Source organism: Taudactylus pleione, unplaced genomic scaffold (genome assembly GCF_031769625.1).
Source record: "Taudactylus pleione unplaced genomic scaffold, aTauple2 ptg000066l, whole genome shotgun sequence".
Classification (NCBI taxonomy): Eukaryota; Metazoa; Chordata; class Amphibia; order Anura; family Myobatrachidae; genus Taudactylus; species Taudactylus pleione.
Genome location: NW_028284468.1, coordinates 275,038 through 293,699, shown reverse-complemented (window position 1 = coordinate 293,699; position 18,662 = coordinate 275,038). Strand labels below are relative to the sequence as shown.

Genomic DNA, 18,662 nt, shown 5'->3' with positions numbered 1-18,662 from the left:
CGCATAGCGCTTGCGAGCAGGTCTAAATCAGGCCCAATGTTCTCAATTTTTTCCACATTTTCATTTATTTTTGATATTCAAGGCTTCCCGTCTTCGACATCCTCACGACCGTCACTAAATCTTTTGTGCCACGCAAATACACGAGCATTTGACATATAAGCAGCAGAAGCTGCTTGTGCACCCTATTTGCATCACTCGGCAAATAAGACATATCTGAAGGGAAAAAGTTGCACAAAAAGATGCTCTGCGCTACCGAGTCACACCACAGCATGGCACGACTAGAAGGGCCGTTTAACGGGCAAGGAAGTAAGATGCATGTGGATACATCTGTACAATCTGCCCCATAAGCCTCGGTTAGCATACAGAAAGATTTGGTAGGCAATTTGTCCAATTTAACTAAAAATGTTAAAATAACATGTTGCTCTTCTTTTGAACTAAGCATTTTTTTTCAATATTAGATTTTTATTGATTTTCGTCATCAAAACATACACTAAAAGGAAATAAACAATTAAACAATTACAAAGGGAAAAAAATAGCTCTAGAGCCAGGGTACATCAAGACATAATAACAAGCCAGTAAAATACTGTAAAGATACAATATAATAATCTACAGATAAACAATTTATTTCAAAACATATATCAAACATCTTATATACAGGGAAAACTCCCTTCATTAAGTATCTAACACAGGCAAAATAAGGCGAGTAGTGCTTTAATTACGTCGGGATTCTGCTCGATATTCATTCCAACCTAACCATATCATTAGTGGATTATTGGCTGAGGTGGAGTATGAGACGCCTGCTATCTCAAAATCACAATGGCTTAAATTTATAGTATCCAATTTTGGTATTACCTCTGAATGCCAATGATACGCAATAAGAGACTTAGGGCCACATTCAATTAGCGTTGAAAACTGAAGTTTTTTATTGCCATCAGCGAAAACAGCAAACAGGCAAAAATGGAGAAAAAGCTGGAGAAAAGTGTTCTGCAGGAAAAAGCAAAATTCCTATTTTGGCCTAAAAATGTGGGGATTTCTTCCAGCCCCCCCATCCCAATAATAAATTACCCCCATTTTTGTTACAGGTCTGGAGGCACCAACCAATAAACTATACCACCAAAAGATACTTTTCGTATAGCCCCCTGATCAATTATATACTTTGGGATAGCCTGCAATGGTTGAGAGCCCAAATGTAAACTGTGCAGCCAGTGGCGTAACTGTCTCATCAAGGGATTTCTATAAATACCTACAGAGAACAATTCCTGAATGCGAGAGAAGGGAAGAAGTGCACCATTAGACATTACATCACACAGTGAGATCACCCCCTGAGCCACCTACAAATCATGTTTCAGATAGAACTAAGCATATTTATGACGCACAAGAAAAACACAACTTCTTCAAACGCTGTGTGACAGCAAACTATCTGTGCGAGAGGAGTGCAACATGCAAAACCGATTTAGGATGGTTTATTTTTTACAAGTACAGTCTTGTTATTTAACAGCTACACCTTGTATTTCATAAATTTTATAACTAAATTGTTTAAATGTCATCCTTATTATTTCTATTCAACACTTTAGTAATTATAAATGTATAATTGTAGTGTGTCTTAATTTTATTGTGCACAATAACGGTGTGTAAATATATTTTATATCTATCTACCTACCTATCGTGGCTATACCCACCTAGGTGGTGATAGTGAGCCATGGATTCTGTGTGGGGCTGGAGGGAACTGCCCACACAGGGTAGAACTACTAAGTGTGACCACACCTAGACGCTGCCTTGTGGACAGGGTTAGGCACCAGGAAGGAAGGTTAGAGTAGGGCACTAGAAGGGACGGATAGGGTCAGGCACCTACCCCAACGGTTAGGGTTAGGCACCAGGAGGGATGGTTAGGAACCAAGGGGAGGGTTAGGTTTAGGATTAGGGTGAAAATTAGGGCTAGAATATAAAAAAAAAAACATGTTGACCATTTGTGTGTGGACCTAATGATCATGTCGACCTTCAGTGCCTGTCGACCTTCTTACTAGTCGACCTTCAGACCCTGTCGACCTTTAGTCCTTGTCGACCTATTGCCTGTCTATCTTCCATTGTCTACCTATTTACTGTAGACCTAATGATCCACACCCCAAGACATCGTACACAAACAACTTCTAACATCCAGAAACAGAAAATAAAATGTGTGATTAGGATTCTTCTCCTCCCGAGAATTAGCTACTCTAATTACGCATTTATTCAAATAGCGTGGGATTTACCGCACGGGGAAAAGCTCCGAACTTCATGCCCAGAGCTATTCATTTATTCAGCATTTTCCCCATGCATTAAACCCTGGGGTAATGTGCGGTAACCCATAGATTCCACGTAAAATGCTGAGATCTATGGGTTTTCCCATGCGTGAAACCCCAGAGGCTGCATTTAGCACAGATGGAAAAATCAGCGTTACGTTCAGGGATGCAGGACCTACTTAAATAGATGAGAGCTGTCAATTAGCCATGATGTAAACCTCACGGCTAATTTTATATATGCCTTATAAAGGGTGTTTGTATGTTATGTTGCATTGGATATATTATATATATGAAAATATATATGGGATTGTTACAATTTTCAGCTTGGTAAAGACAGGGGCATTAGAAAAAGAATTAGATTACAGGTGAGTTTATGGACCTAAACTGGTCTCTCACCTGTCAAACATTTAATGAAAATGATCGCTGGTGTAAAGGGATTTAACCTACTACTGCAAACTCCTGCAGCATTCATTTAATAGAAAGATGCCAGAAGTCAGCGGGGTGACAAAATTGAATTGAAATGCTGACATGGGGAATAGCCACCAGCAGGGTTAATTTATAGCAATCAATATTGAGCAGGATTTAAAATGAGGAGACCTGACACTAGAAAGAAGACTCAAATACTGTCTGAGGCTGCAGCTTATAAAAATACTGTTCTTCCAGGGTGCTATTTGCTGACATATACAGTGTGTGCTTATCTTACCCCATGCTCAATGATGGAGACCAACCGTGGCCACCTGAGATCTTCTAAGAATGAACACACTACAATCTCCATGGAACAGATGAGCTGTGTGCTCCCATTTCTATGTCACAGACGTGTCTCTATGCTGTATGCTATATTTATCTCTTGCATGCTAATTAGACATCCCCGTGAGTATAACGTCTGCTGATATACTGTACCCTGTCCTGATCATACACGTAGTCTTCATCCTCCGCGCTAGCGTTTGGATCTGAGGCAGCATGCAACAGAATCTCTGTGATCCGGATCCCGTCAGCGAGCGGCAGGGCTGCTGCTATGTGCAGAGGGGTTAGGGAACCATACTGTGAAATACAATATACTGTCACATTATCAGTACAACAAGCCTGCTGCTGATACATCTACTCAACTAAATCATATCTGCAGTAATAATGTTAACCAATAATGAATCGCTACAGTGATGAGATCGTTACTGATTGAAAACCTGGACAAAATCATGAAACCATGTGATCTTCTATATGAATTAATCACAGACATTATCTACAGTGGGACAGGGTAAGCCCAGTGACTAATGAACAGTACAACTCATTTTTCTACCACCTGTGACATCTATTGATCAAGACTATGCTGACCTGACATCTAAGCCTATAGAGGTTAATTGAAATAGGAGATTGCAGACTGTCCGCTGAGGTAATCATATTAAAAGAGTTTAATAATATCCATCAAAATATTTAATAGGTTTGCAATAATGGAATTGAGTAGCTTAGCCACAATACTTTGCAGTATAAAAAGTAAAACAATTTATGAAATTACATATATATTTATTTAATATTTCATATTTATATATATTTATTATATATATTTATTATATTTCCAAATAATTTGCAACAACACATATAGCAACATTTAGGACCTATTAGGTTCTTCCTGAAACTTTTACACAGCTTGAGGAACTACTTAATAGGTCCGAAATATTGCTATATGTGTTGCAAATAAACCTACAGTTTATACAACTCTTTCAAAGACCTAATTCAAATTAAAAAAAAAAGAGAGAAGGTTTATTAAATATTTTCACATTACAGGGGAACTATCAAACAAAAGATTTAATATTATGTGCAAGTATATATTTGAACCATGCATATACAGGTAAAATATTTACTTTTTATTATATTGAAGTACTTAAAGTCACTGACTAAACATCTGTATTCATATCACTGAAACAGTGACCCCTAGAGGTTGTAAAATATATACAGATAGAGAGCAAGGGTAGACAGCAATACTAAACTATGAAAAATATTAAATATATTTAGTATATAAAGTGTAGTATAAAAATCCTCATCTACATACTGATTTTTTTTCCTAATGAAATACGTTGCAAAGTTAAATTTGTTGCCAGACAGTACTAAATGTAAGGAAAACAAATATTTACTATAAGAAAGATGTGAAGACCAGGAGATAATGGGATTGAAATACCGGCGGCTGTTCAAATCCGGACAGTGTAAGACCGACACGAGTAGATCCCGACACCAGGTGGTAAGTACCCTCACCCTTCCCACCCCCCACCCCTGACACTCCCTTGTTGGTGTCTAACCTAAAAACTCCCGGGGTGGTGGTAAGTCCCTCTGGGGGAGTCTAAACCTAACCCCCTCTTCCCGCACCGTAAACCTAACCCTCCCTTTGGGGTGCCTAACCCCCTAACACACTAACCCCCTTCTCACCCCCCCCCCGTAACCCTAACCCTCCCTGGGGGGTGCCTAACCCTAAGTCCCCCCAGGGGGTGCCTAAACCTAACCACGCCAGCAGCTAACACTTACCTGGGTCCGGTCTCTTACGATCGGGATTCCGACGCCGGTATCTAGATCGTAAGCATTTTGCCCGGAGGCGAGATGCCGGCGTCGGTATATTGACAGCCGGCATCTTGTCCGCCGGGATATTGACTACATCCCAAGAGATCCTAGCTTTGATGACATATCGATGGAGTTACCTGAGTATACAAGCGGACATCCGTCTTGGCTCCACACTCCAGCAGTAGCTGCACCGTGTTCACATCAGCAGCTTTGGTTGCAAAGAACAGAGCATGCATTGGGATGCCGCACATATTGGGGTCAGCACTACGCAGGAGAAGCAGGTTCATGGTGGAGTTTAAGTTTTCATTCCTAGATGGATGATAGTGATGTTACAAGACCAAAGAGTTTCTCTACCTACTGGCTGAGCACATCTATTTCCTGTCCCAAGGGTCTCAGGTCAGGTGGTTTGTTTGTTCTTTAGATGCAGCAGTCTGTCCACCTCACAGTAAGCCATGCTGGTGGATTTGCAACAAAGGCTTATATACTGAAGTTGACTTTGTTTAAATAGAAATACTTTATGATTGTGATCACCTACTTATTTCTATCCTGCAAATTAATGTAAACGTCATGAGGTCCCCGATTTACAGTTGAATGTAAAGATGCATTGTCTGCCTATGAGAAGAGATGTATCTGCACACCTATGTTATCATGTCTGGGTTTGAGATACTTGCATAGTAAGACATATGCAACCTAAGGTATAGTGCAGTGTTTCCCAACCACGGTCCTCAAGGCACACTAACAGTCCAGGTTTTAGTGATATCCATGCTTGAGCACAGATGGTTAAATCAAAATAACTGAGGTACTAAGTAACACACCTGTGCTCAAGAATAGCCATCCTTAAAACCTGGACTGTTAGTGTGCCTTTATGATCGTGGTTGGGAACCCTTGTCTAGTGTATAGACACAGAGCAAAGAAGTGACAATCATTATCAATATGCAACCTAAAGTCTAGTGTATAGACACAGAGCAAAGAAGTGACAATCATTATCAATAAGCAATCTAAAGTCTAGTGTATAGACACAGAGCATAGATGTAGCAATCATTATCAATATGCAACCTAAAGTCTAGTGTATAGACACAGAGCATAGATGTGGCAATCATTATCAGTATGCAACCTAAAGTCTAGTGTATAGACACAGAGCATAGATGTGGCAATCATTATCAGTATGCAACCTAAAGTCTAGTGTATAGACACAGAGCATAGATGTGGCAATCATTATCAGTATGCAACCTAAAGTCTAGTGTATAGACACAGAGCATAGATGTGGCAATTATTATCAGTATGTAACCTAAAGTCTAGTGTATAGACACCGAGCATAGATGTGGCAATTATTATCAGTATGCAACCTAAGGTCTAGTGTATAGACACAGAGCATAGATGTGGCAATCGTTATCAGTATGCAACCTAAGGTCTAGTGTATAGACACAGAGCATAGATGTGGCAATTATTATCAGTATGCAACCTAAGGTCTAGTGTATAGACACAGAGCATAGATGTGACAATCATTATCAGTATGCAACCTAAAGTCTAGTGTATAGACACCGAGCATAGATGTGACAATCGTTATCAGTATGTAACCTAAAGTCTAGTGTATAGACACAGAGCATAGATGTGACAATCGTTATCAGTATGCAACCTAAAGTCTAGTGTATAGACACAGAGGATAGATGTGACAATCGTTATCAGTATGCAACCTAGACACAGAGCATAGATGTGGCAATCATTATCAGTATGCAACCTAAGGTCTAGTGTATAGACACAGAGCATAGATGTGACAATCGTTATCAGTATGCAACTAAAGTCTAGTGTATAGACACCGAGCATAGATGTGACAATCGTTATCAGTATGTAACCTAAAGTCTAGTGTATAGACACAGAGCATAGATGTGACAATCGTTATCAGTATGCAACCTAAAGTCTAGTGTATAGACACAGAGCATAGATGTGACAATCGTTATCAGTATGCAACCTAGACACAGAGCATAGATGTGGCAATCATTATCAGTATGCAACCTAAGGTCTAGTGTATAGACACAGAGCATAGATGTGACAATCCTTATCAGTATGCAACTAAAGTCTAGTGTATAGACACAGAGCATAGATGTGGCAATCGTTATCAGTATGCAACCTAAGGTCTAGTGTATAGACACAGAGCATAGATGTGGCAATTATTATCAGTATGCAACCTAAGGTCTAGTGTATAGACACAGAGCATAGATGTGACAATCATTATCAGTATGCAACCTAAAGTCTAGTGTATAGACACCGAGCATAGATGTGACAATCGTTATCAGTATGTAACCTAAAGTCTAGTGTATAGACACAGAGCATAGATGTGACAATCGTTATCAGTATGCAACCTAGACACAGAGCATAGATGTGGCAATCATTATCAGTATGCAACCTAAGGTCTAGTGTATAGACACAGAGCATAGATGTGACAATCGTTATCAGTATGCAACTAAAGTCTAGTGTATAGACACAGAGCATAGATGTGGTAATCATTATCAGTATGTAACCTAAGGTCTAGTGTATAGACACAGAGCATAGATGTGGCAATCATTATCAGTATGCAACCTAAGGTCTAGTGTATAGACCCTGAGCATAGATGTGGCAATCATTATCAGTATGTAACCTAAGGTCTAGTGTATAGACCCTGAGCATAGATGTGACAATCATTATCAGTATGCAACCTAAAGTCTAGTGTATAGACACAGAGCATAGATGTGGCAATCATTATCAGTATGCAACCTAAAGTCTAGTGTATAGACACCGAGCATAGATGTGGCAATCGTTATCAGTATGCAACCTAAAGTCTAGTGTATAGACACCGAGCATAGATGTGGCAATTATTATCAGTATGCAACCTAAGGTCTAGTGTATAGACACAGAGCATAGATGTGGCAATCGTTATCAGTATGCAACCTAAAGTCTAGTGTATAGACACAGAGCATAGATGTGACAATCGTTATCAGTATGCAACCTAGACACAGAGCATAGATGTGGCAATCATTATCAGTATGCAACCTAAGGTCTAGTGTATAGACACAGAGCATAGATGTGACAATCGTTATCAGTATGCAACTAAAGTCTAGTGTATAGACACAGAGCATAGATGTGGCAATCGTTATCAGTATGCAACCTAAGGTCTAGTGTATAGACACAGAGCATAGATGTGGCAATTATTATCAGTATGCAACCTAAGGTCTAGTGTATAGACACAGAGCATAGATGTGACAATCATTATCAGTATGCAACCTAAAGTCTAGTGTATAGACACCGAGCATAGATGTGACAATCGTTATCAGTATGTAACCTAAAGTCTAGTGTATAGACACAGAGCATAGATGTGACAATCGTTATCAGTATGCAACCTAGACACAGAGCATAGATGTGGCAATCATTATCAGTATGCAACCTAAGGTCTAGTGTATAGACACAGAGCATAGATGTGACAATCGTTATCAGTATGCAACTAAAGTCTAGTGTATAGACACAGAGCATAGATGTGGTAATCATTATCAGTATGTAACCTAAGGTCTAGTGTATAGACACAGAGCATAGATGTGGCAATCATTATCAGTATGCAACCTAAGGTCTAGTGTATAGACCCTGAGCATAGATGTGGCAATCATTATCAGTATGTAACCTAAGGTCTAGTGTATAGACCCTGAGCATAGATGTGACAATCATTATCAGTATGCAACCTAAAGTCTAGTGTATAGACACAGAGCATAGATGTGGCAATTATTATCAGTATGCAACCTAAGGTCTAGTGTATAGACACAGAGCATAGATGTGGCAATCGTTATCAGTATGCAACCTAAAGTCTAGTGTATAGACACAGAGCATAGATGTGACAATCGTTATCAGTATGCAACCTAGACACAGAGCATAGATGTGGCAATCATTATCAGTATGCAACCTAAGGTCTAGTGTATAGACCCTGAGCATAGATGTGACAATCATTATCAGTATGCAACCTAAAGTCTAGTGTATAGACACAGAGCATAGATGTGGCAATCATTATCAGTATGCAACCTAAAGTCTAGTGTATAGACACCGAGCATAGATGTGGCAATCGTTATCAGTATGCAACCTAAAGTCTAGTGTATAGACACCGAGCATAGATGTGGCAATTATTATCAGTATGCAACCTAAGGTCTAGTGTATAGACACAGAGCATAGATGTGGCAATCGTTATCAGTATGCAACCTAAGGTCTAGTGTATAGACACAGAGCATAGATGTGGCAATTATTATCAGTATGCAACCTAAGGTCTAGTGTATAGACACAGAGCATAGATGTGACAATCATTATCAGTATGCAACCTAAAGTCTAGTGTATAGACACCGAGCATAGATGTGACAATCGTTATCAGTATGTAACCTAAAGTCTAGTGTATAGACACAGAGCATAGATGTGGCAATCGTTATCAGTATGCAACCTAAGGTCTAGTGTATAGACACAGAGCATAGATGTGGCAATTATTATCAGTATGCAACCTAAGGTCTAGTGTATAGACACAGAGCATAGATGTGACAATCATTATCAGTATGCAACCTAAAGTCTAGTGTATAGACACCGAGCATAGATGTGACAATCGTTATCAGTATGTAACCTAAAGTCTAGTGTATAGACACAGAGCATAGATGTGACAATCGTTATCAGTATGCAACCTAGACACAGAGCATAGATGTGGCAATCATTATCAGTATGCAACCTAAGGTCTAGTGTATAGACACAGAGCATAGATGTGACAATCGTTATCAGTATGCAACTAAAGTCTAGTGTATAGACACCGAGCATAGATGTGACAATCGTTATCAGTATGTAACCTAAAGTCTAGTGTATAGACACAGAGCATAGATGTGACAATCGTTATCAGTATGCAACCTAAAGTCTAGTGTATAGACACAGAGCATAGATGTGACAATCGTTATCAGTATGCAACCTAGACACAGAGCATAGATGTGGCAATCATTATCAGTATGCAACCTAAGGTCTAGTGTATAGACACCGAGCATAGATGTGACAATCGTTATCAGTATGCAACTAAAGTCTAGTGTATAGACACAGAGCATAGATGTGGCAATCGTTATCAGTATGCAACCTAAGGTCTAGTGTATAGACACAGAGCATAGATGTGGCAATTATTATCAGTATGCAACCTAAGGTCTAGTGTATAGACACAGAGCATAGATGTGACAATCATTATCAGTATGCAACCTAAAGTCTAGTGTATAGACACCGAGCATAGATGTGACAATCGTTATCAGTATGTAACCTAAAGTCTAGTGTATAGACACAGAGCATAGATGTGACAATCTTTATCAGTATGCAACCTAGACACAGAGCATAGATGTGGCAATCATTATCAGTATGCAACCTAAGGTCTAGTGTATAGACACAGAGCATAGATGTGACAATCGTTATCAGTATGCAACCTAAAGTCTAGTGTATAGACACAGAGCATAGATGTGGTAATCATTATCAGTATGTAACCTAAAGTCTAGTGTATAGACACAGAGCATAGATGTGGCAATCATTATCAGTATGCAACCTAAGGTCTAGTGTATAGACACAGAGCATAGATGTGACAATCGTTATCAGTATGCAACCTAAAGTCTAGTGTATAGACACAGAGCATAGATGTGGTAATCATTATCAGTATGTAACCTAAAGTCTAGTGTATAGACACAGAGCATAGATGTGGTAATCATTATCAGTATGTAACCTAAAGTCTAGTGTATAGACACAGAGCATGGATGTGGCAATCGTTATCAGTATGCAACCTAAAGTCTAGTGTATAGACACCGAGCATAGATGTGGCAATCATTATCAGTATGCACCCTAAGGTCTAGTGTATAGACACCGAGCATAGATGTGGCAATCATTATCAGTATGCAACCTAAAGTCTAGTGTATAGACACAGAGCATAGATGTGGCAATCGTTATCAGTATGCAACCTAAGGTCTAGTGTATAGACACAGAGCATAGATGTGGCAATCATTATCAATATCTGTTTTTGCAGTTGCAATATTGTGTCCCGTAGTAAACATATTTCAAGAATGATGTACTGTAGCTCAAAATAAGAAAAAAAGAGGCGTGCTTCACTTATGCCCCTGATCTCCTCTAAAAGTGCTAGGGGCCGCAAGACAAATCTCTCCTCGCTCTTTTAGTGTTTCCGCTAGGCTATTTTAGTGGGGCGCAGCACCCTGCCAGATTTAAAATGCAAACATGCGCCCTGCTTTTAGGGCGGCGCTCCGTCAGCTGATTCACCCACGTGGGAACTGTCAGTTGCCGGAGCCAATCAGCGGGCGCTCTACAGTGAGCGCTGCTGCTGATTGGCTGATGGGACTGCAATGCCCCGTGAAGTCCCGGCAGCGGCCATTCGGGAGCTATCTGTATGTGTGACAACACACATACACATAGCTTGTAGCGTGGATTGGGTAACTCATTTTTTTTGTTTTTTAATCCCATGGATTACTGCGGAGACCAGTGCTGGATGTAGGTGAGTATGAAATCTTCCTTACAGGGCCAAATTTGAAGGATCTCTACTGAATAAAGGGACAGAAACTTCTGGTATAGGTAAGTATGTGTGAATGGGTAGGTGTATGTAATAAACTTATACTGGGCACGGTGTGTGTGTTTTGTCTTTTTTTAACTATTTATTTTACAGTGAAATTACAGGTGCCGCATGTCTGCTGGCACTTGTAGTTCCACAAGTGCAAAATGGCAGGCATGCTGGCACTTGTAGTTCCACTGTAAAGTACAATAGTGTTACATTATTTGGCCCCCCTATTACCCCCATACCCACCAAGCAAGGGGTATGGGGAAGAGCCCCAGGCTTCAGCGTAAGCCTGTGGTGCTCGGGAGAGGGGGGACCCTTTTTTGGGGGGTCCCCGACTCCCCCGAGATCACCGGCTTGCGCTGACCGACTTGGGGTGTAATGCTTTGGACCTGGAGCCCCGGTGATTGGGTCTCCAGGCTGTGGCATTACACCCCGGTCGGTTGGGTCTGGTGCTGGTCTTAAATATAGGGGGTACCCCACGTCGTTTTTGCCCCCTATATTTAAAACCAGCACTAGTCCTTGCAGCCTGGTGTTGGTTTCTAAAATACGATGGAACCCTACATATTTTGTTCCCCGTATTTTTAGAAACCACCACTGGCTGGCAAGCCTGGGGCTGGTTTGGCTTTTGGGGGTGGACCTTATGTCTTTTTTTTGTCATTTTTTACAAATTTTTTTTACAGGTTAACTAAAACGGGAATTTTGGGGAAATATTCTAGGGACCCCCCTAAAGATGTCTAGACATGGGGGATCACTATGGGTACCCCCATTTTTAACTCCTGAAGGAAGTCGGGGTTTCTAATAGCCGCAGCAGGAAAAAACACCTTGCAAAGCTATTTAAAAACCCGACTTTCTTTTGCAGGCAAAAACGGGGTTACCCATAGTGATCGCCCATGTCTGGACATCTTTAGGGGGGTCCCTGGCATATTTCCTGAAAATTCCCGTTTTTTTCCTTAATTGGGGTCAAGGGATCATTTTTCACCATTGAATAGGTGTTGAAAAAAAGTGCAGAATTGGGGTTTAGGGGTGCAGGCTTAAAAAAAATAGCCTGCACCACTGGGATTGACATTTAAAAAAAGAACTGTGTCAAAAAAAGTTTTTAAAAAAAATAGGGACACCCCAAAAAAATTATTTAAAAATTGGGGTGAAAAAAAAAAAGGGAAAAAAATTGTTTAACAATAGGGAAATAGGTTCAGGGCTATTCTGCATGTATGCGGCAGATGTTTTGAAGAATAGATTTATAGCGGCAGGTGCACAAATGCAGAATTTTTAAAAACTTACTTTAGGGACTTAAAAATATGCTAGTACCCATTTTCGTGTACCCCAAATTTGATGGGACCACTTAAAAAAACGAAAAAAAAAACCTAAATGCTCTTCTGCATCACTTCTTCAATGTCTGGAAAAAAACACCTGCTGCGGCTATTTAAATCCCCGACTTTCAATTAAAGGCTAAAATGGGGGTACCCATAGTGTTCCCCCATGTTTTTACAACTTTAGGGGGGTCTTACAATTATTTTAAGGAAAAATTCGTAACTTTACGCAAATCCAACTTCGGAGTTTCCCGTTTTTGTTAATTTTATATTGAATACGGGGATAAGCGGGAGCGCGCCCGATACTTTAACGCAGGTAAAAACTCCGATATGAAACGTTAACTTCGACAGTGAAGTTAACGTTTCATATTGAATACCCCTGTTAGTGCTGCCATAAACACCTATGGCAGCGCTAAGTGCCCCAGGTATTACTAAGAGGAGATGTCACTTACCATCAGGTGTCTTCTCCAGCGCTGATATCGCCTCCTTTAGCTGCCGGTATCTGCTTCTCCTCATTGGAGAAGCAGGAAGTGCTTGTCGTAATTGTAGCGTGTGTTAATAAAGATATTACAAAAAAATAAATAAAAGTCACTGCTGCTGCAGCCGGCCGGAGATGGTGAGTCACAGAGGGCTGTCCGGGGAAAGGGGTCTCAGCTGTTACCGGCGAGGTGGTGACTTGACTTTCACACTCCTTGGCGGGTCTATTTTTAGTAACAGCTGCGGTAGCCAGCTCCTGCATCGCAGGCGAAGCAGGAGTGGCATTAACTCCACAATATGTGGAGTCTTAGTAAATAGACCCCTATTGCTTTTGAGAGGTCATAAAATGCTAATCTGTTCTCAATATTTTGAATCATCTTTTAAATGATTCACAAAATTTGTTTCTTATTTAAGACGAGTGGATGATGGTTTTATGTTACGTTAAGAACAGAGATATTTAGAGTTAAAGATAAATCATCCGATTATAAACTGACTTATGATTTGGACATAGCACCAAAATATAAGTATATAGACTACCAATATTTAAAATACCATTGCTATTATGGGTCTGATTCAGCAAGGATCGCAACTGCTAATATGCACGCAATCGGACGACTGTTGTGCATTACGCATGCATCGCAGTGCGCGCACACGAACCAGCCCCTGCAATCAGGACTGCGATCACAGTGGCTACGCAGACCCATTGCAGAGTGATTGACAGGAAGTACCGTTTGGGGGTGGTGATGGGGGGCTGGTCGGAGAAACGCAGGCATGCCAGTGCAGGGGTGTGCATAAATTATCCATTGCGATGCAATACGCAGCCTGAGCTCTCACTGCGTGCGATGAGTAAGGTCAGAGCTTGTGCAAGTGTCCATGAGGCTGCGATGGTACTCGATGTTACCGATGGTTTCGCAATCTTGCTAAGGATTATGGGTGTGTAAGGTAAAGTGGGAATCCTTATGTTGTGCTGAGACGGAGTAGCGATAGCAGTGGATTAGCATACTATCTCAGTGAGACTGCATGCGTAATCGCTATTGCAATCGCAGTTGCGATCCGTAATGACTCAGGCCCTATGTTCGCTAGATCATTACACCTTCATCCATTAAAAAAAGGTAATTATTTTTGTGTAGGAAAGTTTCAATGACTCTTTTCTTCCAATCCATGTTCTCAGCCAGCTTCATCCTCTATATCTCTGCTTCTGTTCATCTTAATAACGTCAAAACTTTGTCTGCCACCATTTTTTTACTTTATTATTCCCATATAGTTTTCCACAAACTCCACCACCCTTTTGGATTTTCTACTTGTAAATCAACAGTCATCTGAGGTGTCCATTCGTTCTATAACTGGTATAAGAGATGTTCCATTTCCTTTAGCTCCAGCTTCTTCATGAGTCTTTGTAGAATCTACACATACCTTTTGTTGAAGTTTTTACAAGTACAACAGTAATCTGCCATCTCAATGTGACTTTGGTATAGTTCCCAAAGACAACCAGTGGGGGAGGTATTTGGAATCATGTATAGGCATCTGGGTCCTCTTTTAACATGACTGAAATTTATTTTGCTAATCTAGATAATTACTGCACTTTTTGCACCATTACTCTGGGCAAAACATATTTCCTACTCCAACACATGAGGATTATAAATGTGTTATAATGGTTTATTCAGGATTTTCTAAAAAAAAAAAAAAAGGATAAAAGAATCATCTTAATTTCTTAAAATTACTCCCTCCTTAGACGTGCTCTGACCCTGAAATATAATGTCAAAAGAAACTCTGTGATAAAATATTGTAAATGGAAGGCTTCAGTACACATATTCTTTTACTAGTCATTTTGGTCACATACTCCATTTATTATGCGGCACCCTGGCACCACTAGTGTAATGGGAGGGTTTCAATACCCATATTCATGAATAGGTAGTTTGTGCTTTGTTACCTATTCTGCTCATTACTTAGATAGCTGTTTTTGTCCAATTTTTGTCACTGTAAATGTACACCAAATAAAGATGAGCAGTGCACCACCAGTATTATCTAGGGGTAATGAAGCTTTAAAGGGAAAGATAGCTGTCACACTGTGCACCAACAACTTTATTACAGTGCTTTATAAACTCCTGAGGAGAAGTTAATGCACAAACAATTATTTATGTGCAGAATGACAATTATGGGAAGAAAAAACACTTAACTGGACACATCAAAAATAAACCATCTAATTTCTCCTATTATTATTATCAATTATTAACAGAGCAACAACATACTACTTATCACTATATATTGAAGGTATCAAGATACAAATAAACAGAATACAATCATATGAAACAGAAGGCATGGATAACCCTATAGGTGGTTTTGTATGGCTGGATAGAAGAGAGACAGTGGACGGTTGAGGCATGAATGATGAATTTTTCATTGTAGAAACATTAAGAAGGGCAGCTGTTGGCAACTCTGACTCTGGAGAAAGCTTCAGCTTTTGTGATACATGGGCAACACTCGTGGTTTGCTGCCAGCATGGTAATATGCAAGGTAATTTTCTTTGGCACAGTGGTCGTTGCTGGGCATAGAGCCAGCACACTTATTCCCCTTGTCTGTAGATGGCAGGTGTTCACACCATGAAATTCACGGAGACCACCAAAGGTGGAAAAGAGATCTCTGGGTCCAGCAGCTGATCTGAGATGGTATTCCCCAATACTTGTTACTTTAATCGAGTGACAATACTGTACACTAGTTGTGGCAACAGCATGGCAAGCTTTAACTAGCCTAGAAAGCCATATCCAGTCTAGTCCAATGCAGAGGTTCATATTCACATCCTGTCCTGTGCTGAGGCAGGAATCTTCCAGGGCATTGAGGTCCACATCCAGTTTGATCCAATGTGTTCTTTGTAAATTGATTCTTTGTCTATGTGTTGATGTCCACCAGACCCAGTTATCTCCATACTTTCATCTGTGTCTTTATGTTGTTATTATACGCACTTCATGCACAGCTATATTTATCATGTTTACAATATAATACTCCCTTACTTGCACTGACTGCATAGATGAAACAAATGAACAAGAATGCATGGTCATATGGAAGAATATCAAGCCTGGTTCAACTTATCAACACGGGAATGGAAGCCCACAGTATCGTACAGTATGTATTACATTTTCCCTCCTTTGCGCACTTCACATAACGAGACCTTGGGAGACCCCAAGTGTTAGAACTGATTCAATAGGTACTCTGTAAAATCTGGTGTGACACGACATATAAAAAGTGCTACCAAATGAGCAATATGCGGTTGTGGTTTCACTGTGTTGCTCAATTTGTCTAAAAGAAACACGGCCCAACTGTACTGGCTCTTAAATAGAGGAGAGGTTTAAGATTACATCACATACCTATGCTGACTAGCAGTGAGATCCCCTCCGTCACCCTCCAAACTGGAATCTGTCTTATTCTCATCAGCAGATGTGATGGCACATTGCTGGGAAACTGGAGGCATTGTGTTATGGTCATCAATGTCCTTCTCATCGCCAACACTGCTTTCATTACCAGAACTGTCCAATGTCAGATTATTCATGGCCACCTATGCTTGTAAACAAGATGTTGCACTAATATTAGTACTGAAATGAGAGTATATCTCTCTACTAGTTCTACTCAAGGTTTACAAATCCAAAAATATATTGCTTTATAATACATGACGAATTGGTGGTTTTGCATTTTAAACTTCTGAAAGTCCTACATCAGTATGCAAGCAAGGATTTTCCCTTTTCGAGCTTATTCACCGGCTATGTAGTTATAATTGAAACCTTATTCCTTATACTATACATTTTAAAACAGAGAGCTTAACCTGCTTCACCCTCCTTAATAGAACAAACTCGGCATTAACCTCAGAACTACTTCAGTGTTATTTTTTGTATTTGTTTTCCAGTTTAATTTGCTGTATCTGTTAGATAGCTTTGAAGGATATTTATGAATAATGAATAACAATGGAAATAATAACCCTTAAAGAATTAACACTGCCTATTGGGAACCAGAGAAATGAATTTATAAAGGATGGGCAGACTAACAAAAAACCTAGTTACTGAGTGCCCCCACCAAGCATTAACATAAACAGACCATGAAATGTGATGTAGTTAGAATACTGACAGTCGGGATGCCGGTGCTTACAATGCCGACGCAGAATCGCCGGTATTGTAATAACCGAGTGTCTGTTTAATCATCTATTAATAAAGGGTTTAATCAAATCCCTGTGCAGGATTTAGGGCAGCACAGACGGTGTAATGGTTAGCATTACTGCCTCACAGCACTGAGGTTGTGGGTTTGATTCCCACCACGGCCCTAACTGTGCCGAGTTTGTATATTGTCCATGGGCTTGCATGGGTTACCTCCGGGTGCTCCAGCTTCCTCCCACACCCCAAAAATATACTGGTACGTTCATTGGCTCCAAACTAAAAAAAATTAACCCTAGTGTGTATGTGTGAGCATGTGATAGGGAATATAGAGTGTAAGCTCCACTGGGGCAGGGACTGATGTGAGAGGCCAAATATTCTCTGTAAAGCACTGCAGAATATGTGTGCGCTATATAAATAACTGGTAATAAATAATAATAATAAATAGATGATTAAACAGACACTTGGCTACATAAAAGCATTTATTCTTAACCACAATTCTTACTATATACTTTTAAAAAATATATTTCACTTTTCTCTTTATATTATCCAAGTATTGAATCTTAAAATACAAAATACAGATTATATTTTAATATTTGTGCACCATATACAGATCCCTTTCTTTTCTTTTGTCCGATTCTGTGAGGAGACCTGGAAAACATGCACTGTTTGGGGTCCTGAAGACCGATATTTAGAACCTGCGATCTAATGTATTTGTAACTTCCACTGAAATTAAACAACGGAAAAAAAACTTCCGGACGGACAAATCTGTTGTGTGTGAAATAGCCCTTAGGGTCAGGGACTAGGGGGAGGGTTAGGAGCTAGAGGGGGAGGACTAGATTTAGGGTGCGTGGGGGGAGGTTAGGTTTAGGCACTAGGGGGGGGGAGGGTTAGGTTTAGGCAGTGGGGATGGAGGGTAAGGTTTTAGGGAGAGGAGGAGGGTTAGGATACAGATTGACAATTCTCTGTATCCTAACCCTGTCATGATAACAACATTGGGATACTGACCGCCGGGATCCCGAGCATCGGCAACCCATACCCAACCCCATGATAGAGATGTAAAACCCCATGTAGCAAACAAAATGTAAATGATCACTTGCACGTAATCTTGGCATGATTACATCAGCAAATAACTCCATCTGCCAGGCCTCATGGCCTGAAACTAATGGACCCCTATTGCACCAGGTACACGTTTAATTGCTGTACCTTGATAGGTTCACATTAGTCAATAATTGAACTTTGATAGAATCATTTAAAATAAAACATGTTTATGGAGAAACATATTGCGTTACTGTACTTTCAAATTTTGCCTTATTCTTGACTGATTCCTGGAAATACAGTATAT

The 18,662-nt window shown here is 40.1% G+C and overlaps 1 protein-coding gene across 1 annotated transcript in view; it reads right to left on the bottom strand.

Annotated features, from left to right (window-relative positions):
* ANKMY1 (ankyrin repeat and MYND domain containing 1) overlaps positions 1–18,662 on the bottom strand; it is a 99,035-nt gene that overhangs the window by 35,106 nt on the left and 45,267 nt on the right. The window contains exons 7-9 of the mRNA XM_088466415.1: positions 16,544–16,731; positions 4,961–5,132; positions 3,180–3,320 (exon numbers count right to left, since the gene is read on the bottom strand). Of these exons, the coding sequence (XP_088322541.1) occupies positions 3,180–3,320; positions 4,961–5,132; positions 16,544–16,731 (501 nt within the window). The remainder of the gene's footprint in view (positions 1–3,179; positions 3,321–4,960; positions 5,133–16,543; positions 16,732–18,662) is intronic.